The 26,595-nt window shown below is 41.9% G+C and overlaps 1 protein-coding gene and 1 long non-coding RNA gene across 3 annotated transcripts in view; one reads left to right on the top strand and one right to left on the bottom strand.

The window, feature by feature from the left end:
- Nucleotides 1-26,595, bottom strand: part of Ly86 (lymphocyte antigen 86) — a 57,665-nt gene that overhangs the window by 598 nt on the left and 30,472 nt on the right. The window contains exons 3-4 of one of the 2 annotated variants that reach the window (XM_090355427.1): nt 24,998-25,126; nt 2,983-3,035 (exon numbers count right to left, since the gene is read on the bottom strand). In XM_090355427.1, coding sequence (XP_090211553.1) covers nt 2,983-3,035; nt 24,998-25,126 — 182 coding nt within the window. Of the gene's footprint in view, nt 1-2,982; nt 3,036-16,333; nt 16,413-24,997; nt 25,127-26,595 lie in introns of those variants that run through there. The other variant, XM_090355428.1, reaches the window with a different exon arrangement.
- On the top strand, nt 19,729-25,848 carry LOC150048446 (uncharacterized). The gene is made up of 5 exons (XR_016539257.1): nt 19,729-19,804; nt 22,593-22,772; nt 24,668-24,895; nt 25,018-25,218; nt 25,773-25,848. It is a non-coding gene; the product is annotated as an uncharacterized LOC150048446 (long non-coding RNA).

Genomic DNA, 26,595 nt, shown 5'->3' with positions numbered 1-26,595 from the left:
TAGAATGTGAAAGATGAGCTAATAGGATTTACTGTGTGGAGAAGATAGAGATGGGCTAAAGGTGATTCCAAAGCTTCTACTCTGAACAACTAGGATAGCCAGAGCCTTTTGCTGGGGTTTGGTTGGAGAGTAATATGTGGCTATGTCTTTTAAAACCAGAACAAAAAAAACAAAAAAGAAAAAACAAAAAACTCAAGCCAGACTCTGTGGCTCTTGACTGTAGCTCTTCAGTCAGAGGCTGAGATCTGAAGATTTCAATTCAAAATCAGCCTAGAAAGACAAATTTAAGAAACTCATCTTCAATTAACCAGCAAAAATTGGAAAATGGGGCCATGGCTCAAGTGGTAGATTGCCAACCTTGAGTGAAAAAGCTACAGGATAAGCCCTGAATTCAATCCATTATTTAAAAAAAAAAACGTATTCAATATTAAAAGTTTTAGGTTCCATGTCCTAAAAGCGAAGAAAAGACTGGGTTTTCTTCTCTTATAAGACTTTTGTATTACACTTAAAAGCCCCAGGAGAAATTTCTGATGAATTCCAGAGAGGGGAGGCTGAAAAGTCTCATTGAGACTTTGAGAAAGTGAGTAGAAATCCAAGATGGCCACTGAGATGATGGCTGAAATGATGGCAACTTAGCAACTCAGAGATTGGGATGGGAATGAAATAAATCCCTGAGACAAAACTCAGTTGAAGAAAGAAAGACACTCTGAACTTCCTTTAGGTTGTGGATGCCTGAGAAGAAGTGGAAAAGAAAAGAAAACCTTGTAAATTATTGCTTTTTTTTTTACAATCCTTTTTATGTATTTCATCAAATTCTTCCCATAGTTGCACACTGAAAATGTCAGAGTGGCCCGAACCCAGATATTTCTTAACTCTCATTTTTCATGAAAAGGAATGAGTCTCAGCTCTAAGTCCTACCAGCAAATACTCAGGATGCAAGCCTTTTGTTTACTTGGTGGAAACCTGCCAGGTTTGGAAGGTTGTCATCTAAAAATGTGTTGAAAATCAAATCCCCAGAGGCCTTATTAAGAGGCTGGACCAAACAGAGCCTTTATGAATGCATTAGGTCATCAGATTGGAGCCCTCCTGAGTGGATAAACTTGTCCATGCACCCATAGTTTAATGGGCCAGGGGATTTTCTGGACAGCAGAGCTTGTTATAAAATCTGGTTTGCTCTGTTTTCTGTGTTCTCTCCTGTGTCCTTTGATATCTTGGGCTTCCTTGGAACTCTGCAGCGATGTCATCTGAAAGCCCCTCAACTGATATGGCCCCTTGACCTTGAACCTTCCAGCCTCCAGAATGTGGGTCAAATCTTCATTCTTTAGGAATTACTCATTCTTTGCTTTGCAGTTAGAACAACTTAGATTTGACCAAGACACAGTTTGGGAGTAAATGTAAGTGTGGTGAAAGGGGGGCCATTATTTGATGGCCAGTCTTCCCAAGCATAGCTCCCAGTCTGTCTACTGCCTCCTACACACACCACCAGCACCCCAGGCGTGTGGAGAGGTGGACATCAGAGGTTCTGTGGATAAGACCCAGCAACCTGGTTCTTTTTTTGTGAGTTCTGGGGCTTGAACTCAGGACTTGGGTGCTATCCCCTGAGCTCTCTCGCTCCAGGCTAGAAATCTATCATTTTGAGCCACAGTTCTACCTCCCTTTCCCTAGTGGTGAATAGGAGATAAGAGTCTGTAAGACTTTCTCCCTTAGGCCGCAGTGATACTCAGATCCCAGCCTCCTGAGTAGCAAGGTTTATAGATTTGAGACAACACCAAGCTCTGAGCTTCTTTGGCTCAAGGCTAACGCTCCACTACTTGAGACACAGTTCTACTTTTGGCTTTTTCTGTGTAGTTTATTGGAGATAAGAATCTTACAGACTTTCTTGTCTGGGCTTGCTTTGAACAATGCTCCTCACATCTCAGCCTGCTGAGTAGCTAGAACCACAGGCATGAGCCACCGGTGCCTGGCAACAGCTCAGTTCTTAGTGGGTTTTGTTCCTGGAGGATTCTTGAAGGTTCAGTGACACATCAGATGCTAAAATCAAACATGTAAGTGCCCGCTATATAGTAATGATTTAAGAGTTTTGTCATTTCTCTCCATTGCTTAAATAAGTGCACGCGCGCGTGTGTGTGTGTGTGTGTGTGTGTGTGTGTGTGTGTGTGTGTGTGGTGTGTGCCAGTACTAGGGGTTGAAGATAGGCATTTGGTGCTGTATCTTAGCTTTTTCAATCAAGGCTGGCATTCTACCACTTGAACCACAACTCACCTTTGGTTTTAGTTTTGTTTGGGGATGGTCCTGGGGCTTGAACTCAGGGCCTGGGCACTGTCATTGAGTTTCCTTTGCTCAAAGCTAGTGTTCTAACACTGGAGCCACAATTCTACTTCTGGCTTTTTTGGTAGTTTATCAGAGATCAGAGTCTCATGGACTTTTCTGCCCAGGCTGGTTTGGAACCTCAGTCCTCAGAGCTCAGGCTCCTGAATAGCTAGGATTAAAGGCATACCAGGGTCCAGCTTAGCTAAAGTCTTGCTATATAGTCCAGGCAAATCTTGAACTTGAGATTTTTCTGCCCCAGTCTCACCTAATTGGGTGCTGAGATTACAATCATATGCTACTAAACCTGGCTAGAAAGTGTTTTCTTAAATGTCAACACAGAAATGTATTGTTTTGGTTGTGGGGCTTGAACTCAGGAGTGCTGTCCCCGAGCTCGTTTGTTTAAGGCTAGTGCTCTACCACTTTGGTGGTTAATTGGAGATAAGAGTCTCAGAGACTTTCTTTCTTGGGCTGGCTTTGAACCACTATCCTCAAATCTTAGCCACTCAACTAGCTGGGATTACAGGGGTGAGCCACCAGCACTCAGAAATGTTTTAAACTATTTCATTCCTTTTGCTTTTCTTCTTTTTCATTTTTCCTTTTGTTTCTCTCCTCTTTCAAGAAATAAACTGTTCAAAACAATAAATAACACAAAACAGAAAATCACGATCTTACCGGTGGAATAATCGCACCAAGATTATTGATAGGACCTGCATAGTAAATTTGCTCTGAAAAACATGAAGCATAGATACTGTTATTTAATCATTTAAAAACTAAAACAGTTTCTCATTATCTGTGCTGACAGATGACAACTGTGGACACTAGAGCGCCATAATCAATAGCCATGGACAAAAATGCTTTAGTTTCTTGATCCCAACAGACTCTTCATTTCATTTATGTGAATACATCTTTTATTGCTCTCCTACCACTTGGCAGGCACTGGGGAGGTGGGTACACATTGTTAACTTTCTACAAAACAGACTGATAATACTGAAACAACTAAAAAGAGTATCTAGGTTGTAAAAGGTATTTAAAAGAAATGAGAAAAGATGTGAAGTTGGGGCTGGAGCTGGGCTGCACAGAATGAAATTACAAGACAGGGTCTCATAACTATTTGATCTCAGACTCAGGCACACATGTTGTCTTTAGTCTTGGGTTCTTTGTTTTTCAGTCATTCTAATGCAAACACAGTGCCCTCCTCACGGCATTGTTAGGACTTGAGAGTTTATCCACATAGACCAGGAATAATAGCATTTGGAAAGCACTTGGTAAGCATCTGTCAGCACTAGCACCCAGGGACACAGTATGTGACAGGATGGTGGGTCCAGGAAAGGCATCTGTAAGGAGAGGACTTTGGAGCTAAGCCATGGATGTAGCTCAGTGGTGGAGTGATTGCCTTGCACGTGTGAGGAGGCCCTGGGTTTGATCCAAAGGAAGAAGGAAAAGAAGAAAAAAAATAACAAAAAAAGAAATGAGGGTGGGAGGGCAGGTGATGGAGAGAGAAGGGAAGAAAGAAGGAAGAAAGGAAGAAAAGGAAAAAGGGAAGGCTGGAAATAAGGCAAGAAGGAAGAAGAAAGCAAGAAACTAAGAGGAAAGTCCCATGGCTAATCCACCAACTATCTTCAACAACTGAGAGAAAATTTTAGGGCAGCAGAGTACAGACAGAGGCCCTGATGTGGATAAAGTTTGGAAGGTGGAAGGCCCAGTGGAAAATGAGTTTGCTGAAGCAAACTGAAACATACTGGGAAAGTGTGGATAAATGGAGGGGCATAGATATTTCAGCACACTGAGGGCGGGGTAGGAGTTTGGGTTTCTGTTCCCACCATCATGCAGAAAGTGTTACAGGCTCCTGTAAAATCCCTTCCTTGTGTTTTACAGAGACCTCTGTGGTGTGGGGAATAGAGGAAGAGCAGAAAGGGGAAGGGAAGGACTGGTGGGAAATGGACTGGTGAAGGTGGAGGTAGAGAAACACTGATGGGAGCATGGCATTCGGAACCAGGACGGCAATGGTATGGAGACCAAGAGCCAGAGAGCACTGCGACCCACACATCTAGCTGAAGGAAGTGCTATTTATCAAGGTGGAGGAACCTGGTGAAAAAATAGCACATGTGGGTGCCATGATGAGACGGCTTTAGTTCAGGGAAATAGTTAATAAACTGTCCTTGAAAGCAATCCAATTTATGAACCTGGAATTTGGAATAAGAGTTCGAGTCAGTTGAATGGAATTTCTCAAGCACTGGGGAGCCAGATAGTAAAGTCTTTTTTTTTTTTTAAATTGTATTTTGTTGTTGGGGTAATGTGTAGAGATGTTACAGTTACATTTGTCAGGTGGTAGGTGCATTACTTCTTGAACATTGATACCCCTTCTCATGTCTTTGTCCCCCTTCCCTTCCCTCCGCCCCTTCTCAATCATCTTGTTTTTCTCCTTCCCTTCCATGCTTCAAACATATTTAATATACCAGGTGACAAAGTCAGATACGGCAACCACATGAGATTAACCATAAGGGAAAAAAAGAGAAAAGAAATAACTTCACATAGTACATTAAGAGCAATCACAAAGGTAAAGCTCTTGTTACCGTATCCTAGAGTTTATTTTGTTTAGTCTCATCCTGTGTGGCCATATGTACAAATGCGTTTGAGCTATTGTGGTCAGAGGAAAGTCTTGATGTGAGATTTTAGGAGTGATATATATATATATATATATGTATATGTGTGTGTATATATAGTTATATAATCTGAAATCATTTAATGGTTTTATTAATATAAAGGTAATGTACAGAGGGCTAGCAGTTATATAAGGTAATGAGTACATTTCCTTTTGGACAAAGTTATCCCTTCCCTCACCCTCTCCTAGTTTTTCCCTCACATCCTCATGCACAAGTTGTATAGTTTATTTTCAACATGGTGTCTATGGTGAATACAGAATTGGTTTGCCCTCAGTCCCTCCATGTCTGTCCCCCCACCCATAAGGATGGGGAAGGAGGTGAAATCGTGGGCGGGTTACTCATGCCACTATTGAAGTCAGCAAAGGGAAGAACCTTACTAGCTCCTCGTTAGCTATTGCTTTCTGATTCCCCTGCTCCATGAACTTAGCACCACAGTGGCTAATACTGGACTCTGGCGTCCGACCATCTGAAGGGAAAGACTGACGATCTTCCTCGTAACTCCAGCAAATGACTTGACTTCTCCTGGGCTCCAGTTTTCTGATCAGTAAATGGAGCAATAGTGACATACACCTCACAGGATCATTATGCACCAGCAGCGGGCCCATGCTAAGTACCTGATAAATATTTTGCTATTAACAAATCCACTAAGCAGTCCATACTAGTAGACAGAGCTCTGCGGGGTGCTGTATACAGCAATGCACATGAATGATATGTGAGGAGTCTTTTAAGTCACTGGCCACCTGAGAATGTAAATCACTGCTTTCTGGGGCTGTGTCTTTTACAGAATTCTGGCTTCTTGTATTCATAACTCCCTGTGCTATGGTGCAGGGTGCAGGGTGGTTGAATGAAGCTGTTGAATGAGTAGAGCCTGGGTCAGGACACAGGTCTGCTAATCCATTTTATTCATGCTCTAATTCACCCTTTCAACCTGCTGGAAGGGTGGGGCCTGGGATAACACTGGATTAAAGAGCAAGCTAGTCAGAGTATTGATGGGGTAACTGGACAGGTGTGGAAAAGAAATAAACCCTTGGTTATTTATTGATGGGGTCCAGCACCAAGCTCTTTTGATGATACAGTGGCTTCCTGCCTTGTCCAACACTTGGCTTTCCATACTGCTAAGAAAGTATTTGGAAACATTTAAACTGTCCCTATTCAAATGGGTTTTGCACCAGCAGCAGCACGGCTCTTATAGAAGCAGCTGTCAAAATTGAGTGAACTGAAAGCATGAGGATAAGTTCCCTTTTAAAACGTCTCCACAAGTGGGAGAAGATCTTCACCAACCAAACAACGGACAAAGGCCTCATATCTAAAATATATCAACAACTCAAAAAATTGAATCACTCCAAAACTAATCTCCAAAGTAACAACCATCCCATTAAAAAATGGGCCAAAGACTTAAAGAGAGTCTTCTCTGAAGAAGAAACAAAAATGGCCTATAGACACATGAAGAAATGCTCAGCATCTCTGGTCATAAAAGAAATGCAAATCAAAACAACTCTAAGATTCCACCTCACTCCAGTTAGAATGGCCAGGATCAGGAAAACGAATAATAACAGATGCTGGAGGGGATGTGGCCAGGAGGGATCACTACTACACTGTTGGTGGGAGTGCAAACTCAGTCAACCACTATGGAAAGAGTGTGGCAGTGCCTCAAAAGGCTAAACATAGAACTCCCCTATGACCCAGCAATTCCACTACTTGGCATTTACCCAACCATCCAGAAACAAGGGCATACTAAATCCACTAGCACAACAATGTTCATTGCAGCACTATTCACCATAGCAAAGATATGGAACCAACCTAGATGTCCCTCAGTTGATGAGTGGATCAACAAGTTGTGGTATTTGTACACAATGGAATTCTATGCTGCTGTCAGAAAGAATGACATCACCCCATTTGTTAGGAAATGGAAAGACTTAGAAAAAATCATATTAAGTGAAGTAAGCCAGACTTAAAGGAACTTAGGCTCAATGGTTTCCCTCATTCGTCATAATCAGTAGAAACCTTGGGCTCTACTAGCAGAGATCTGCAATAGAGCAAAATCTTGATACATAAGGCCATATAGTATGAAGTTAATTGAAAGGACCTCCAGGATATTGAAACAAAAGCCGTATAACGAATGATTGTTGTCCTTAATGTACTATGTTGTCTCTCATCTCCTTTGCTGTCCCTTGGTTATCCCATATTGTTATAGTATCTCACTTTGTTATCTGATATATTGAATTTATTTGTATTTGGTTATTTGAAATTTGAAAGGGAAGGGGGGAAAACCAAGATGGGTGGGTGGTGTGGGGGGGTACCAAGACATGTGAAAGGGTATCAATGTATGTGAATTAATGCACCTTCTATCTGGCAAATATCATGTAATCCTTTTACTAATTACAATAAAAAATGTAAAAAGAAAAAAGAAAAAAAATAAAACGTCTCCACAAACATGGCATTGGTGGCTTATGGCTGTGATTCCAGCTACTCAGGAGGCTGAGATCTGAGGCTCATGGCAGGAAAGTTCATGATACTCTGATCTCTAATTAATCACCATAAAGCTAGAAGTACAGCTATGGCTGAGTGCTAGCCTTGAGCAAAAAAGGGAAGGGACAGCACCCAGGCTCTGAGTTCAAGCTTCAGAACTGGAGCAGACACGTGCACTCATGCCTCCCCAACACACATGCATGCAGGCACATGTGCATGAACGCACCTCTCCACAGCAATCAGGGATTGAACTACTCACTGGACAGAGGAGAGGAGATTCACTGTTAGAGTAGCTCTTGACTTAAGGTCCAGGGTTTCAACATACCTATCTTTTCTTTTCTTTTTTTTCTTTTTTCTTTTTTTATTTTTGGCCAGTCCCAGGTTTGAGATCAGGGCCTGAGCACTGTCCTTGGGCTTTCCTCAAGGCTAGTGTTCTACCCTGAGCCACTGTACCACTTCTGGCTTTTCCTATGTATGTGGTACCGAGAAATCGAACCCGGGTCTTTTTGCATGGTAGGCAGGCACTCTATTACTAGGCCAAACTTCCGGCCCCATACCTATCTTTTCTTTCCTTGGTCAGTTCTTGGTACTTCACAAATATAACACGTAAATATGCAAACATAGCGTGCATACATATTCATGGTGGGTGCCAGATAGTCCTGTTTCACACTAAACATCTTGAAGGTGATCTGAGAAGTACATCTTTTGCTATGCAAACATCATTGGGCAAACATCATAGAGGGTATAATCACTAGATGATATAATCCTGTGGACACCATCATATTATTATATATGGTTTCTGATTGGCTGAAACATTGCTATGTGATACATGGCTACTTGGCTCAGAGTAAGCAAGAGTTGTTCCTTGTTTTGTTTGATGGAATGGGTTTTTGCAATCCACAACTCAAGGATGTGATTTCTAGTGTGCACGAAACACTTGATGAGTCCCAGCCACCAGAGCATGGGAGTCAGAGTCTGAGAACGAAGACAGAATGTGCCAGGCCCTGTGTGGTCTGGCTAGATTCCCTTGAGCATGTTTTAAGTCCAGCTGATGCTTCTGTGCATAGTTTTGGATGACATAAAGTGAAAGTCTCGACCTAGGATGAGTTCAAGGCCCCATGCCCCTACTCACTAGCCAAATGAGGGTGAGCCATTTGCTTAAGTGTCTCCTCAATTCTGCCCTCCCTCACCAAGTGTAACTTGAAATGTCAGCTTGCTAGCAGAGGAGGGCTAGAGAACCTGTATATCGTGGGCACAGCAGGGTCCTCAGGAAGGGGAGAAACTGGTTATTATTCACTGTATGTTGGGGGACAAGGGAGCTGAAATACACAACACAACTAGGTTGTGGAGACCGTTTAGGCTCATTGTGCATTTTCATTACATTTTTTACCTATGAGAGATGGATAAACCTGCTCCTCCCCCCCCCTCTCTCTCTCTCTCTCTCTCTCTCTCTCTCTCTCTCTCTCTCTCTCTCTCTCTCTCTCTTTCTGTGTGTGTCTGTGTGGTACTGGAGCTTGAATTCACGGTCTCATGCTTTCCCTTGGCCTTTTCCCTTGGCTAGCATTCTATCTCTTGTGCCACACTTACACTTTGTGATTGTGGCTCTTGAAGGGACCAAATGCCTGGAAGACCTTCTCCCGTGCTCACTCAGGCCCCTTGATGTGCTAGTGTATATTTTTCAGTATTAGCAGGTTCTTTACTGGCATGGAAGATTTTCATTTTCATTAAGTTGGTCTCCTACACTTTGCACTTTGAATGGTTTTTTTTTTTGTTGTTGTTGTTTTGTCTTTTAACAAGAATTACTAAGATCTTGACAAGAGTTTCAAATAACTCATGCAATTGCCTTTTTGGTTGTTGTTGTGTACCTAATGAAACAACACCTACACTTATACCTCCACTTCTTCCTTTCTCAGATCCTCTCAGGTTCTGAGATTCCTTTAATTAACATCTTTACACTCCAGGACTATAAAAAGAATCCCAATATATTTGCAGCTATTTCTTACTTCCTTTCTTTTGAAATCCTTACTTGCTTTCAAGGATATTCACATCCCTAGTTTTAAACATCTGATACTTTTGAAAACTCATTTCTGTGTTTTGGAGAAGAAATTGATTTCTCTTATTATTTAACTATTTGATTTCATTTACTAATGCACTGTGCCAGGGATCAGTCTCATGCACACTAGGCACGTGTTCTACCACTAAGTTCCACAGCTCTATAATAATAATAATAATAGCAATAATTAATATTATGTACAGGTCCTGGAACTTGAGCCAAGACCTGAGTACCATCTCTGCATTTTTTTTTTGCTCAGAGCTAGTGGTCTACCACTTGAGCCACAGCTCCACTTGCAGCTTTTTGGTGGTTAATTGGAAATCAGAGTCTCACAGAGTTTCTTGTCCAAGCTGACTTTGAACTGTGATCCTCAGACCTCAGCATCCTAAGAAGCTAGAATTACAGGTGTAAGCCACCAGCACCTGGCTGAAAATTCATTTTTAAATGGTGGAGATAAAAGGCCCCCCAAATCTGGAGGACACTGGTGGACACTATGAGACACTGATTGAATGAAGGCTGTTGCCCTGTTTTGCCTTTGTTCTCAATAAGCAGAACAGATTCTGTCCTGGAGTGGGTGTGCTGAGCTCATGCATTCTGCTAGGCAAACCTCCCCCATTTCCCAGCTATTGCTAGCTCCTTACAGCCATTGCCTCCAAATTTGTACAAGTTCTACAAATATATCATCAGTCCTGCTCAGCAATGCAAAAATAATTGAGTACCAATATATGGTGCCTACTTTGTTGGCATCTAGAACAAAGATTTCATTCAAAAAGATTATTTAATTAATTTTGTTCATATTGGGGATGGAACTAGGGCATTTGGTGTGGAAAGCAGGAATACATTCCCGGACCTCATTCTAAGTCCCTTTTCTAGATAAGGCATAGAAAGGCAATCTTCTTTTATTTTTTTGCCAGTCCTGGGATTGAACTCAGGGCCTGAGTACTGTCTTTGGACTTTCTCAAGGCTAGAGCTCTACCACTTGAGCCTCAGCACCACTTCTGGCTTTTTGCTATGTACGTGGTACCAAAGAATCGAACCCAGATCTTCATGCACGCTAAGCAAGCACTCTACCACTAGGCTAAAATCCTGGGCCAGGAAGGCAATTTTCACACCAGTTATATCATGACTGACAAATAAAATATCTTTATATTTAAGACACACGCATGGCCAACATATCCATCCCTTCACCCAGTAAACATTTTTAATGTTTTTTTGTGATGAGAACATTTGAATCTACTTTCTCAGAAAATTTCCAGGGACATTTATGACATCCAGAATGGATTTAATGTCCTCACTGTATCTCTGTCCCGTTGACCAACATCGACCCCCTTCCCTTCTCTGTAGTCCTTTCCACTCTCTACTCCTGTGTTGATGGATTCAGCCTCTCTTCTTCTTGAAAGATCCCACACAGAAAGGGGATTGTGGAAGATTTGTCTTCCTCTGTCCGCCTCATTTCACTCAGAATATTACTTTTTAGGTACATTCAGTTTCAGTTCCCTGGTTCTCTTATATGCTTGGTCTTTTGCTCATAGTTAGCATTCTACTACTTGAGCCACACCTTCTATCTGGATTTTTGTTGGTTAATTAGAAATGGAGTTTCATGGGCTCGTCTTGTTGGGCTGGCTTTGAACCTCCATCCTCCAGAACTCAGCTGCCTGAGTAGCTTAGATTATAGGCTAGAGCCACCAGTGCTTAGCCAAATAATCATTTAAAAAATTATTTCATTCAATGTCCTAGTTTTAGATTTTTTTAACTCTCAGAACTTATTTTTTAGTTAAAAACTTTTTTGGGGGAGGGAATAGGAATTCTGAGGATTGTTCCCAGGGTTTTGCACATTTCTGAGCCATTTCACCCTTGAGCATACAGAGCCTTGGATTTCTTTTGGTTTCTCAATGAACTTTCAGAAGTCTCAATGTTGTGTGCCTGGCTGCATTGTCTTAGAAGAGTCTTGCAGGGCTTCCCAGTTGGTTATACAGATTGGGCCTGGTGACTAGTGAGTGGAATACCAAAATTTGCACCCATTGGGCCAGACCTGGGCTGAGTCTTATGGGCAGATTATTTTGATGTCTGGGTCACAGCCCCTCAGCTTATGTTGGGAGATCCCTACCAGGGTGCCAAAAGGCAGGCCCTCTAACACCTTCCCAGTTCAGGGCTGTCATCTGGCTCAGCGTGGCTTCAGAGCTGCCAGTGGAACCCGGAAAACAGGGAAGTGGAGTCCTGAGGAATGTTCTTAACTGGGTGGAGAGGGGATAGCCTGACATTTAGGACAGTTCTGAGGTGTCCACTGCAGACCCTCAAGGATTCCAATGGATCTGGCCCCAGCTCCCTGCCCTGGTGATCAGCTTCTTGCCACACTTCTGACTGGCTTCTTCTCACTCATTCCCCTCCCTTCTGCCTTTTCCTACTTGGTGTCCACATCCATCCAGGTCCTTGTTTCTGTCTTTGCTAGGAGAGGACACTGAAGGAGCATACCCTGGTAGAAAGTGCCTGCTATGGTTTCAGTATGGTCTGTCCCTAGTGAATGTCCTACTGGCAGTTGGTCCCTGGTTCCATAGAGGTAATGACACTTCAATATGCCTTGGGGTTAAGAGAAATCTATCCTGGTAAAGGTATTGAGGTCTCCTGGGAGTGGGGTCTGCTCTCCAGAAACTGGCTCAGTCATTATGAGAGTAGGGCACTTAGATCTGGGTGTTAACTCTTGTCTCCTCCTATTTCCTGCTTGGCTATCCTGTCCCCTGTATTATAACTCAACCTCAAGTCCTCCTCAGGCATTGTGATCATGTCTTGGACTTCACAGCTTCCAGATCCATCTCATTTCCCCGTCAATCCCTCAGCCCTAGGCATTCTATCACAGCTGCAGAACACAGACTAAAACCACTGCCTGTTTCCCTGTGTACACCAACATTCTCTTTGAGCTAGCTGAGGTACAAGAAACTTGGCTACCAGTACACTTGGACCAGTTTCTGACAATAGGGCCATGAAACCTAGACACTACATCCAAATATCCTGGATGCTGTTCCCTGATTTTTGTGCCAACAACTAGCAAGGAGAATTTTCATACTCTGCATTGTCCTTGTGAATCCTCAGAACCTCACACTTTGGGAGAAGGCAGTGAGAGAGGGGGTGAGGAGGAGACAGAGAGGCAAACAGACAGACAGACAGACAAAATAAGACAGGGAGACAGGGAAAGAGCAGAGAAGACCATAGCTTTGCACAGAAAGGGATAAGGACCAAGCAATAAAGAAAGAGGGGTTAGAGGAGAAAGGCATGACCAGCCTGTTTTCTATAGTCTTTTGAAAAGTAGACCAGTGTGGTGCAACCTTCAATGAAAAAACTGAGTTATTACAAGCTGGATTTGAAGACACTGGGATACCTTGACATATCGGCAGATGATTTTTTGGGAGTGGGGAGATCATTTCTGTTGCTATTGGGAGCTCAGTCATTAGAACTTGTTCAATATGACTCCCGAGCTGGGGCCAGTGGCCCACATCTGTAATCCTAACTACTCAGGAAGCTGAGATGTGAAGATTTGGCTTGAAGCCAGTCTAGTCAGGAAAGTCCATAAGACTCTCATATCCAATGAACCATCAAAAAAACCAAATGCGGAGGTGTGGCTCAAGTGGTAGAGTATCCTTGAGTGAAAAAGGTAAGGGACAGTGCCCAGACCCTGAATTCAATCTCCATAAACACACACACACACACACACACACACACACACACAATATTACTTCTAAATACGTCCAGCATTTTTTTGGGGGGGTGGTTGTGGAGTTTGAACTGAAGGCACTATCAGACACTATCTTGAGCTCAACATTAGCACAGCGCCACTTCTGGTTTTTGCGTGGTTAATTGGAGATAATCTTATGGGTACTTTTCTGCCCAAGCTGGCTTTGAACCACAATCTGAAATGAGTTAATGGCTATCCAAAGCCCCCAGACAAAGCCCACCAGACAAACAGGAAGCTTAACTGAAAATCCCCAGGCAAATGAATCGGGAACTGGGCATTAAAGTTAGAATTATGTGGTTAAAATTTTGCAGACTAACACACAATTCTGTTTCTGTAATCTGCTCACTTGCTTATTCCATCCATTTTTCTTCGCCTTTAAAATGATTGGTTTACTTATATAATTATAGTATAGCCATTGGCCAAGATAATTATGTGTTGTGACCTTATTGGCCACCTGTGAGTTACTATATGTAGCAACTTGTGGTTTTTGTCTCCCTGGTTTTTGAGTTCGGGGCTGCTCACTCTTGAATTGAGTTAGCCCCTAGTCGGTCAGGGCAATAAACTTCAGACTTTTTACCATCAGTCAGAGTTTCAGATCCTCGAGTCTCAGCTCCTTGAGTAGCTAGGATTACAGACCTGAACCACTGGTACTCAGCATTTTGTGTAGTCTCTTTGGCTGTACCAAGGGTGAATGCACTCTGTGATTGCTTAGTGAGATCTTCTTTGAATCACCACCATACTTTAAGGCTCAAAATTATGTAATAGGACTTTAGGTCACTTTTCTACTGAATGGATTATCTTAGCTTAAACTCAGCCATGCTCCTCTGCTCTCTTCCTCTGTATTCAGCCAGGATTGTGAGTAAGTCTTTACTGCATAAAGAGATTTATTGTTATTGACAAACTGAAAATATTCACTGTGAACTTCTAATAGAGCTCTTAAAAAATTACTAAATAAGACTTCTCAGCTGGTACCAGTGGCTTACACCTATAATCTTAGCAACTTAAGTGGCCAAGATCTGAGGATCACAGTTCAAAGTCAGGCAGGGCAGGAAAGTTTGTGAGACTCTTCTCTCCAATTAGCTATCAAAAAAGCTGGAAATGGAGCTATGATTTCAGTGGCAGAATGCTAGTATTTAACAAAAAAAGTGCCTAGGATCTAAGTTTAAGCCCCAGTACAAATATACAGACACACACACACACACAGACACACAGACACACACACACACACACACACACACACACACACACACACACAGTATTCTCTTAGAGCTAGGAGCCTGTAGCTCATACCTGTAATCATAGCTCCTCAGGAGATGGACACCTGGAGGGTCACTGTTCAAAGCTAGTCAAGGCAGAAAAGTCCTTGAACTTATATTGCCAAAAGAACTAGCAAAAGGCTGATTGAGGAATGGCTCAAGTGGCAATATGCCACCTGCACAAGCTAAGTGAGTTCAAGACTCATTGGAGGCCCTCTATTCACACCTCTCCAGTGATTGAGACTTATGCTCACTATCTTTACTTTTTTTTTTTTTAACCCCTAATAGTCGGCTGGTTTCCAACCGAGTTGGTTTCAATATATGAGTCATGTCACTGGCTTTTGGACAAATAGCTTCTTTTCTTGGTAGAGGATGAGGTAGGTGTGGGGGGGGGGATTTTGAGGGGTTTGGGAATTTGTGGCAGTAGCAGCCCAGTAGCAAGCCTTTGATGGAGTTTTGATAGGAAGCAATGTTATGACCTCCCAAAAGAAAGACTCATATCTTGCCTCAGGCCCATAAATAACGATATAATCTGTGACTTTCTCAGAGTTACATGACTTTGCTGAGGACATTTGAATCAAAACATGTACAGTTTGAGATTTCTTGGATTATGTACTTTTTTGCTTTCCTTATCTAGCATACAGTAGTCAGATAAAGTGTGCTAATTTTCTGGGTAGCAATGGTCTCTCACATTCTCAGCCGCAGAAACTGTGAATGTTTTCGTTTATATGGCCACCAATTCTTTGTAGAAAAAGACTTTTGTAGAAAAAATCATACATAATGAATTCTAAGATGGGGATGTTATCTTGCTTTACCTGGGTGGACCAAGGATAATGATAAGAATATTGATAAGAAGAAAATTGGAAGTCAGAGAGACCATGTGAGGATGGAAACAGGGAAAGAATGGCTGACGTGATGAGGAGACAGGTTCCCTTCCATTGTGCTTGCTGTTGCTATACTGATCTTAGATTTCTGACACCTAGACTGGAAGAGAATAAATCAGTGCTGTAATCTGCTAAGTTTGTGATAATCATTAGAGCAGCAATTGGAAATTAATACAGAGGTTTTGAATTAAGAAAGAAGGGACCGGATGATCAGTCTGAGAGGAGTTGGGCTTCCCATACTGTGTCTCTTATAATCATGCATTAAATGTAATCTTGGATTTGAGCAGAAGACAAAGTCTTTGGGTTCGAGCTTGGTCAGGGAGAAGAAATTTCTAGGATAGACATCTACCAATCTGTTCAGAATAGACTTAAAGATAAGTCAGAGGAGTACAGAAATACTAGGGCAGATCCCTATGCACCAGAATAATGTGCAAAACTGCTAGTGTCCTGTATGTAGTTTATCAAATGTGCTAGCTGTGGCTGCCTAGGGGCTCTAAGGGCTTGCAGAGACGTTAAAGTGACATATGAGTCAACATGGAGCTTAGATATGATTGAAACAGCAATGTGTAACTTGTGGTTATCACAGTGGACAGTGTAGTTCTGAGCATTAACAGAAATATGATATGATTTATAAATGTAATTCTAAATTTTCTAATAACCACATTGAAAAAGGAAAAGTAAATGAGACTAATTTGATCAAATGGTTTAACTTGGTGATTAAAATATGACCATTTCAACATGCATTCATATAATGATACACATTGAATTAATGACACGTATTTTTCACACTTTTTTGGGCACCAAGTCTTTGAAACCAGAGCACATTCCCTGCATGTCTCACATCTCCCTTTGAATTGGGCATGGTCCATGTGCTAAACAGCCACAGGTGAGTGATGGGGATTCTTCTGAACAGAGCAGTACCCACTGTTAAATCTTAGATGGGGAAGAGTGGTCCAGAAGGTGAAATCTTGGATTTTCAATGTCCTTCTTCCTGTCAGGTCCGTCTGACATTGCTGTTTAAGCTTTCTTGGAGAATTGCATAATTTCTGGCTGCAAGGGAAAGATTATTTAAATTGTTTTATTTTCCTACCAACCTATTAGATTACTGTGGATGATCAGACTCAATAGACAGCTTGTAGATTGGTGAGCTGATTGGCTCCACTGATATGGAAATGAAGACGTTGGTGATGGGAGGAAAGAGGAGAAAACATGGCTTGATCTGCAGAACTGTAGGCAGCTCTGGATAAGAGGCATCTGACTAAGGATGTTGACTAAGTACGGCAGAGGGCTGAGTTTCTCAGACAAGAGTTCCAGAGTCCATGCACAGCTGAACTTTTGGGAATGTTTACTTGCTTAAAATACAAACACCTTTGAGCACTGGAGACTCATGCCTGTAATCTTCGCTATTCAGAAAGCTGATATCTGAGGAATACAGTTTGAGACTAGCCCAGACAGAAAAGTCTGTGAGACATCTACCTCCAATAACCCAACAAAAAGCTGAAAGATGGGCATGGCTCAAGTGGTAGATCATCAGTCTTGAGCAAGAAGCCACACAAGAGTGTAAGGCCCCGAGTTCAAGCCTTAGTAGTAGCAAAAAAAAAAAAGATTGTAGATGTTAGTATATCATAGTATGGGGGAGCTGTGATTTGTCTTTTTTAAAAGTTTTATTGTTATTATAACAATATATACAGAGGGTTACAATTATATAAGCCTAGTAGAGAGTAAATTTTCTTTTTGGACAATGTCACCCTGTCTCTTGCTCTTTCCCAGGTTTTTCCTCCCATCCCCATTCACAAATTGTATAGTTAATTTTCAACAGAATGGCCAGTGAATAATACTGCTGTATTTGTTCACCCTTTATGAACATTTGGTGGTCCTCTTTCTTAATTAGTTTTTTTAAAATGATTATTGCATGAAAGTATGTAAGACACTGAATTTGATGAAATTTCATAACAGGATAAGGACTTATAAAGAAGGTTGAATTGCCTTAGGGAACTAAAACTGCTTCTGGCTCCAGGTCATCATTAGTTTTCTTATGATAGGTCTCTACTCAAAGAATAAGTTGATTGATGTCAAATAATCCTTTCAATATGCTCATTTGTAAATGCACCCGGATCTGTGGATGGAGAAACCCAGAGCTACTGGATTTCTCATCAGTAGTGTGTGTTCTTTCATGTTACTCAGAAAGGAAGAGTCCTCTTCTGCCTGCTTGTTGCTGGCTCACTTTTTAGGGCAGCCATTTCTCTATGTCTGTGCTCTGTGGTTCATGGTAGGAATTTTCTGCTGATTCAGTAAGCTGTTACTTTGTTGATTGCCCATGAACTTGCAGCCATGACAGCTGCAAAGGAGGAAAGCTACAGCTGCTTTAAGTGTGCAGATGAAGAATACAACATGAAGGTAAGAACGAACATGGAACTTCACATTTTCAATTTCATAGGAAATTCACAAGGATCAGGAAGACTCCATATTTTCACAGTGAGGGAATAAGGAGGCTTGAATCAAAGGCATCTTTCCTGATAATCTTGAAGGAAAAGATCTTCTTAAACTTCCAAGCATCAAAAGAGGCTCCATTGCCTCTCCAGGTGCATGCTAAAATGTATACTTCTGCTGGGTGCCCAAGGCTCATGCCTAGCTACTCAAGAGGCTGAGATCTGAGGGTTGTGGTTCAAATCCAGACCAAGGAAGAAAGTCTATGAGAGGTGTACCTCCAACTAACCACTAAAAAGCCAGAACTAAAAAACCAGAAATGGAGCTCAAGTGGTAGAGCATCAGCCTTGAGTGAAGTCTTGAGTTTAGCTCCCAGCATTGGCACACACACACACACACACACACACACACACACACACACACACACACACGCACATATTTTTGCCAGTGCTGGGCCTTGAACTCAAGGCCTGGGCACTGTCCTTGGATACATTTTGTTCAAGGCTAATGCTCTGTCTCTTGAGCTACAGTGCCACTTCTGGCTTTATCTGTGTATGTAGTACTGGAATAAAAGCTAAGGCTTTGTGCATGCTAGGCAAGCACTCTATCACTAGGCTATGCTCCCAGCCCCAATACAGACTTGTTTTGTGAGACTGATAATCTCTCAAAGCTCAGAGCCCTTGCATGGTTGTTTTTTTTTTTTTTTTGCCAGTCCTATGGCTTGAACTCAGGCCCTGGGCACTATCCTTGGACACTTTTTTGTTTTGTTTTAAAGATTTTTTAATGCTGATTTTTACATCATATTTCAAATGTCATGCTTAACAAACAAGTATTCAAAAAGGGAATCTCTATATGCAATCACTGGCACATAGATTTTAGAACATAATTAAAATTAAGCTGAGGGTTTGGAAGTCACTGATACATATCAATCTATATAATACATTATGTCTATAGTGTATATATCCCATCATAGATTTTCATGTATGTATAGTTATATTTATATCTCCAAGACCAGGTCCATAACTTTGCGTACCTGAATATTGAGTCATCGCTCTTGTACTGTTTGGATCTAATATCCACATATCAAGGAGACCATGCACCTTTTGTTCCTTTGGTCTTGACTTATCTCACTCAACATGATTCTCTCTAGTTTCATCCACTTCCCAGCAAATGCCAGTATTTTATCTTGTCTGTTGGCTATGTAGAATTCCTTGGACACTTTTTGCTCAAGGCTAGCGCTCTGCCACTTGAGCCATCGCACCACTTCTGACTTTTTCCTAGTATGTGGTACCAGGGAATCAAACCCAGGGCTTTGTGCATGCTAGCCAAGCACTCTTACTATTAGACTCTGTTCCTGCCCCTCTTGCATGTTCTTAGCTGCATGAAATAGCTGCCATTGATAATTTGGTGGGTGTTTACTTTCCTCAGTCAAATGCCAAGCTTCACATACAATATTCCATTTTACCCTGATAAGAATCCCATGAGTTGCTCACATTTTCTTTATGGCATAGACAAGGAAACTGGGGCTTAGAGGTTAAGTAAGTTTCCCTAGTCACATGGGTGGGAAATGGAGGTACCATACCAGTCCAGCTCTCTGTAGTCTAGCTTCAAACCCTGTGTCTATTCACTAAGATAGTATAGTGATGCTGTGATGCCTGGACCAGCATCATCAACTCCATCTGAAAACTTGTAAGACATGCAAATTCTGAAGCATCTCTCTCTAGATGTGCTGAAACTTTGGGATATATTCTGTGATGTGCTGCTGAGCAAATAAATCCTCCAAGCCTTGCTGAGGCTATGTTTAACTTTGAGAGCAGCTGGGCTGGGCACCTCCCCCTAGTGGCCAATGGAAACACTGCAGTATGATAAGATAGGGAGCCAGGAATTCTAACAGAATGTTACTCTTAGTAACATCCTGCCTGCAGCTACAAAATGACAGTGGGAAATGTGACGGAAGGAGAAATCATGCAATTTCCTAGGTGGTAGAGACCTATCACTCTCTCCATGAGCCATGGGTAAGAGAATCAGGACATTTGTCATGTGGGATACTTGCAGTGATTGATAAAGGACAAAGCCCACAGCTGGGATTAGAAGCGACTGAGAATGAAGTACAGGGACTATTGGAGCAAACAGCTCATATTAGCAGAGCTCCCAGGCACAGGTGGTCTAAAATGCCCCCAGAAGCCAAAGTTGATAACAGTGGAACAGAGGTGACAAATTTTGTAATCGAGGTTTCAGACATAGGGGCTTAATCCCTTTCTGTTATGGCAGAAATCAATGAGCAAGTTCCCTCGGCTTGCATTTGTTAGCATGTACAGAGAACATTAAATAACTGAATAATGAGGTTTCCAACAGTGACGCCACGTTCCTGGCATGCTTTATAGAGATTGTCAGGTTGTCAGCATAGATTAATGCTCTTGAAGATAGCCTTTATCTGGAAGGTAGATTTTACCTTGTCTTCTGCTATAGCAGTGACAGGATAAGGAATTTTGCAGAAAGTGTTTATGGAAAAATTTTCCCCCAAATCTAGGCCATACACAGATTGCTTTCCCATTGTTCATCCAAAGTTCCCTCCTCCCCTTTCATTAGCCCATGGAAAGGAGCTCATTGAACAGAAATAATGAGAGCATAGAAATCAACCAATGGAATCTGAATTGCTGATCTACATAGAATGCTTATGATTGATTTACAGACATTTCAATTTAGAAAGCTCTGCAGTTAATGACACTCAAATTATTCAGCAAGAACAGGAGCCAAAAAGGAAAATGCCATTGATAAGAGCAAAGAAGGAAAACAAAATAGCCAGCATGAGCATCCATTGTAACCACAGTGGTAGTTTGACTTATTTGCATATGTAAAAAAATATTATAATCCAATCTTTTAGAGCTTGTCAGGGACGATATCTGCCTTGTAGGCAGTATTATGCTAGACTTTAAATATAGTTCTCAGGGGATCTATGCTGCTATACATTGAAATTCATCTAATTATGATATATTCCTCACTTTGGACAAGCACTTAAAGTAGAAAAGTTCAGATTTACACAAAAGATAAACCAGAGAGCAATTATTCCCTAAAGAGTTGTTCTTCACTTGAAAGAGCTCTTACTGTCATATTTCTTTTAGTTACAAGCTTTTAAAATTAATGCAAAATGCAAACTTAAATTTGTCCTATAATGTACATAATCTAAGAACTGAAACATGTCCATATCTGTTGTACATGTTTTGTAATAGAACTTTCTTTTACATTTCTGCTGAAAATTGGTTTTTACAAGAATAGTTGTACCATAAATCAGCAGTTCTTATGGATATCATTCTCTTCTCTATGCTTCTGACTAGCCAGCTCATCATAGGAGAAGCTGCTAGTAAGCTCCATGTTCAACTCGTGGCTAGGAAGCAAGAGAAAAGGAACAGGGCCTCATAAGGTCCTCTCACGTGGCTTTACCTCTCCCTATGCGCCACCCTGAGGACAAAGTCTTTAACAATTTGGCTTTTAGACTATCTATCTATCCATCTATTCTTTATCTATGTAATGGCATAACCCTGCTACAGGTTTCACATAACATAAGGGAAATTGGAAAGTTATCCTTTGTTCAATTTCCGGTTTGTCTGTATTTCAATAGTCGAGCCCATTGGAAAGCAGCTTCACCTCAGGCTGTTTCTCTTCACTGAACATAGCACTGAGGACAACTTGAAGGTGTTGCTTGTGCATCTGTCTTCTCCTCCAGGCAATCAGGGTATCCTTGATAGTAGAAAACACGGTTGGCTCACCTTAGCAGTACCAGAGCACTTGGTACAGATTAGGACTCAGCCATTGTGAAAGGAGATAAAAGAAGGAAGGGAAAAAAAGGAAAGGAAAAGGAGAGAAAAAGGAAGGACAAAGGAGGAAGTAGATAGAAGAAGGAGCGAGAGGGGGAGAAGGAAGGAAATAGTAAATAAGAGAGAGGGAGAATGGAGGGAAGACAAGAAGGGAAGTAAAGAGGAAGAGACAGAAGAGGGAAGGGCTGGAGTGAAGGAGGGAGGCAGGAGGGGACAGAGAAGGTGGGTTATTTGTGGCTGAGGCTTTGGGTTGGTCTAGATGAGGGCAGGAAGAAAAACACTAATAGAGGCAGACTAACAAAGGGTTAACCATACTGAAGCAATGCGTGCATTTACTCAATTCATCAAAAATCTTTCCAGTAGGTTGATGGAAGACTGATATTCTATATTGAGTTAGCTAAAAGAACAAAAAAACATTTTTTTTGTGGGTTTTGGGGCTTGAACTCTGGGCCTGGATGCTGTCCCTGAGCTCTTCAGCTCAAGGCTACTGCCCTATCCCTTGAGTCTTAGCCCCACTTCCCATGTTCTAGTGGTTAATTGGAGATAAGAGTTAGTGCCTAGTCTGGGTTTGAACTGTGATCCTCAGATCTCAGTCTCCTGAGTAGGTAGAATTACAGGCATGAACCGCAGTGCCAGGCTAAACATATATATCTTAATTTGAAACATAGTAGGATCAGTGAACAGTAAGGTTCTTTAATTGATTTTAAAAACTAAACTAGCTAAAATATATATTCATTTCTAGCCAGCGCTAGTGGCTAACACCTGTAGTCCTAGCTACTTAGGAGGCTGAGATCTGAGGATTGTGGTTCAAAGCCAGCCTAGGCACAATACTCCATGAGACTCTTATCTCCAATTAACCACCAGAAAACCGAAAGTGGCAATGTGGCTCAAGTGGTAGAGCACTAACCTTGAGCTGAAGAGCTCAGGGACAGCACCCAGGCCCAGAGTTTAAGCCTCACAACCAGAAAATATATATTTCTATCCATAGATTTCATTGTTCAGCCATTCTTCCTAATTTATGATTAAGGGTTGGGAGCCACCTTGTCTGGATTTCAGCTACTAGTCTCTTACCAGCTCTGAAATATGAAGCTTAGAGATTGTGAAATCTCTGTGTCTCACTGACTTAATGGATGCAAGCCTCTTAGAACAGCAGCTGGTTCAACGCTGGGTAAACTTCGTTTATTCCCTCTGTGTATCTGTTTAGAGCATTCCCTAAGTACTAGCCATACCTGGAACAGAGTCCATCTTCTGCACCTGTAAGTTTCACATCTTTGGATTGAATAAATCATGGAGCAAAAATATTTGAAAACCAGGTCACCCAACCATTCACCAACCAACTATCCAACATTGTTTCTGTACCCACCATACATACCAATTGTTGTTTTATTTGGGGGGGGTTCTTTTCTAAACAGTACAGTATAGCAACTATTTACACAGCAAGTATTTACATGTCAATAACCTAGAGGCATTTCAAGTATACATTAAGATAATCATGGATTCTATACAATGCTGATTTATGGTCTTGTCAGGAGAGAAAATGGAGAAGCACATTTTGAGAGGTCAGATCAGGAGTTTTTAAGAAAAGGCCAGTGAATACATAGTGGGCTCCTGTCTCAAAGACCAGCAGGCAGTAAAAACATTTAACACTGGTAGGAAACTGAGTCATGAAGGCCAGAGAGGAAAAGAACAAAAACAATACCAACAAGCCAATTCAGCTCCAATGGAGAATTGAATTGGGATGCTATGATGACCAGAGACGAGCCAAGAGCCAGGACACGAGGGGACATATGGTATGACATCATGGTACCTGAGCTGGTATGGGTCTAAAGAGGGTCAGGGCAGGGGGCAGAGTCACAGGAAACTCTTAGTCCCAGGCTCTGGCCTGACAGGTTTAGTAACCTATCATCCAAAGCCCCTATCCTGCCTCCAGTGATTCAGGCATAAAGACAAGATGCCAAACCCTACCAACTACCATGTGGACAAGTCAGTGCTGACCAGACCCAATCTCCTCACTTCAGTGACATTTTCAGGGGATCCTAAGACTAGCTTCCTAGTGGCACTGCAGGATGATTATATAGGGACTAAAGAGAGAAGGGTGACCCTGCTCCAGCCTCAGGAAGCTCACAGATTGTGTGGCTAACAGGTAAGGTTCAAAGCCCATAGTACAATGTGTCCAGTGGTACAAGTCAGCCGTCTACAAATCCCCATGATGCACTAGGTTTCCTTCTAGTGACCCTCCTTTAAGTTCCTTGTTTTCTTTTCTTGCAAAGAAACTTCTTTCACCTGCATCTCTTGGACTAGGAAAGGGTCTCCAATGCCTTCTCCAGCTTTTGTTTAGAAAGGATAATTGGGTCATTTTTTCAGGGATTCTTCCTACTAAAATTCCTAGTTTCCTTGAGTAGAGAAGTGGGCAAGAGGATGTTTCTAGAGTGTGAAGTTGAGTTCTACTCCCTATTGGCCAGTAAGAATAGAATGGAGGCTCAGAGTGGGAGGGAAGACCTCGTAGAGAAAGTCTCCTCAAAACAGACGTAAGCTTTCATTGAACAAAATGCCATTTTAAAACTGTACCTTGACTGTCAAGAGAGGACGAAGAGGGGTGGGCTATATTCTGGCTTTCTGATGATTGACTGGAAATAAGAATGTCACAGACTTTTCTGTCTAAGGTGGCTTCGAACCTTGATTTTTTTAGCTCTCAGCCTCCTGAGTAGCTAGGATGACCAGTGTGATCCACCAGTACCTGTATCGTAGGGTCCTTTATTATACAAACCCTCAGCCTAATTTTAATTATGTTCTAAAATCTAAGTGCCAGTGATTGTATATAGAGATGCCCCTCTTGAATACTTGTTGGTTAAACATGTCATTTGAAATATGATGCAAATATCAATGTTAATAAATTCTTTAATGAAAAGGAAGACTTAGAGGAAAAAAAAAAGAAAATGGAAGCAATAACCTAAGGCCCTTAGTTTCTCTGCTTTGAATCTAGCTATCTGATAGTTTTATCTGCTATCTACCCCAATAGAAAAGGCAATGACAAAATGCACTTTGGTTTGTTTTATTTTTCAGAGTCTATTCTGATATTGAGGAGATTCTGCCACTAAAAGGCTAATCAAGAGTACGCCTGGAAGCCTGCTGAATCCTCATGAATTTTTTACAACCGTGGATCCTTTCTACTGCTAACCCCCCTTTTTTTTGTAGAATAAAATACAATAAGGTGCTTTTCATAGCAACAATTTTGTCTGAAATCATCTCTTATCTACCATTTCAGTCTGGTGTTCACAAGAAGTCTATAAGGTAAGACGTCAGGCTCTGATGGATGAACTTAAGGTTGCCCATGGGTGAGGGCCACCAGGGCTCCTGACCTCAGATACAAGCTGTCAGCAAGGGATGCCTTACCTCCTTTTCTTCTTCCACAGAATGAAAACTTGGGCAGGTCTCTTTCACAGATGGGATAGGAAAAGTTCAAAATAGAAGAGCCCTTAGTGACCAGAGCTATGTCAAGGAACAGCTCTCTGATGTCCTCTCCTACAGAAAGGAAGAACAATTCTGTTACTGCATTTCTTCTTATTCAAAGCAATGAAGATTCCTACATTGTAGCTCTCCTTCAGCTACTATTTGTGAGTAATAGCTTTCTACTCCTCCTCTCCCTGCCCCTCTCCCCTTTCCCTCCCTCTTTTTTTTTCTCCTCTACCTTTTCTTCTTCCTCCTCCTCTTTCCTGTGCTGGCCTGGGGCTTGAACTCAGTGCCTGGGCCCTATCTCCGAGCTTCCCCCTCCTCCTCAAGATTCAGCTTTCTTCTTTTCCTCTTAAAACAGCATTTGCACTATGCTACATGGGATCAGATGGGCACCCTGGCTATACAAGAGGCCCTTTGCCTGTTTGGGGCAAGGTAACTCATTGGCCATATCCCCCATTCTGGAGTAGGATGTCTGCAATCTGCCTTCCAGAATGTTTCAAGAAACGTAGTATTATTTATCATTCATGGCAGCAGTGGGGTAGGGTGCAGTCACGCCACAGACTCCTAATGTGTCTGTGGGGATCACCAGAGCACACAGGACATACTGGGAACCTCGGGGAGCTTTCTGGTAGCTTCTAGTTCTTTCTGCCTTTTCCTCCATTACTGCCTTTGTGTTTGACCTATCCCCCGCCCCCACCTTCTTTCTATGGAACAGGAAAGTGGATAAAGATGGGATGCACTGGGTCAGGAGTTTCTGAGACTTGGGAAAAGTCTTTCAAGATAAGTTGAGAGAAATGTGGTTTTCCAGGATGAAGGAAAAGCTTTGGGGAGAAAGAACAAATAGAGGTGAGTAAGGGAAAGAAACAGACTGGACCCTAGGGGCATAGGCAGAGCTGCTTGGGAAGGCCAGAGCCCAGGGATACTGGCAAACAGAGCTGCTTGGAAAGGCCAACAGGACTGGAGTAGAGGGTGGCAGCAGAATGGGGAGAGCAGTCCACACAACAGCAAGAAGCTTGCTAGCATGAATAGCCATTAGTGGGCCTATTTCTTATCTCAAAGCATTTTATTTTTGAGATGCTGCTGGAGTACACTGTGTAAAGTTAATATATAGAGGGACAAGATTACTGGGTTCATTGACTGAAATAGGGAAGAAAGATTTTATGTATCTTCGTTGTCTGGATGGGGCTTTAAGAACATGGATTAACAATCCAGGAAGCAAAATAATGCAAATGATAAACCACACTGCTGGAAGCAGGGGACATATTTACACATGGCACAAATAAGCAAGGGCTCTCTGTCTTCTGTAGATATCAATAATTGCTCTTTCTTTCAGCCTGGGGCAGAAAAGTCCATGAGATTTTGATCTCCAATAAACTATTCAGAAAAAGGCAGATGTGGCTCTGTGGCTCAAGTGAGAGAGAGTTAACCCTGAACAAAAGAAACTCAGGGACAGTGCCCAGGTTCTCAGTTCAAATTCCAAGACCTGAAAAACAACAATGACAAAACATAAAAACAAAAACATGTTTTTTTGCTAGTCT

Source organism: Megascapheus bottae, chromosome 22, assembly GCF_031878675.1.
Source record: "Megascapheus bottae isolate mThoBot1 chromosome 22, mThoBot2.hap1, whole genome shotgun sequence".
Lineage (NCBI taxonomy): Eukaryota > Metazoa > Chordata > Mammalia > Rodentia > Geomyidae > Megascapheus > Megascapheus bottae.
This window is presented reverse-complemented; position numbering and strand designations above follow the sequence as displayed.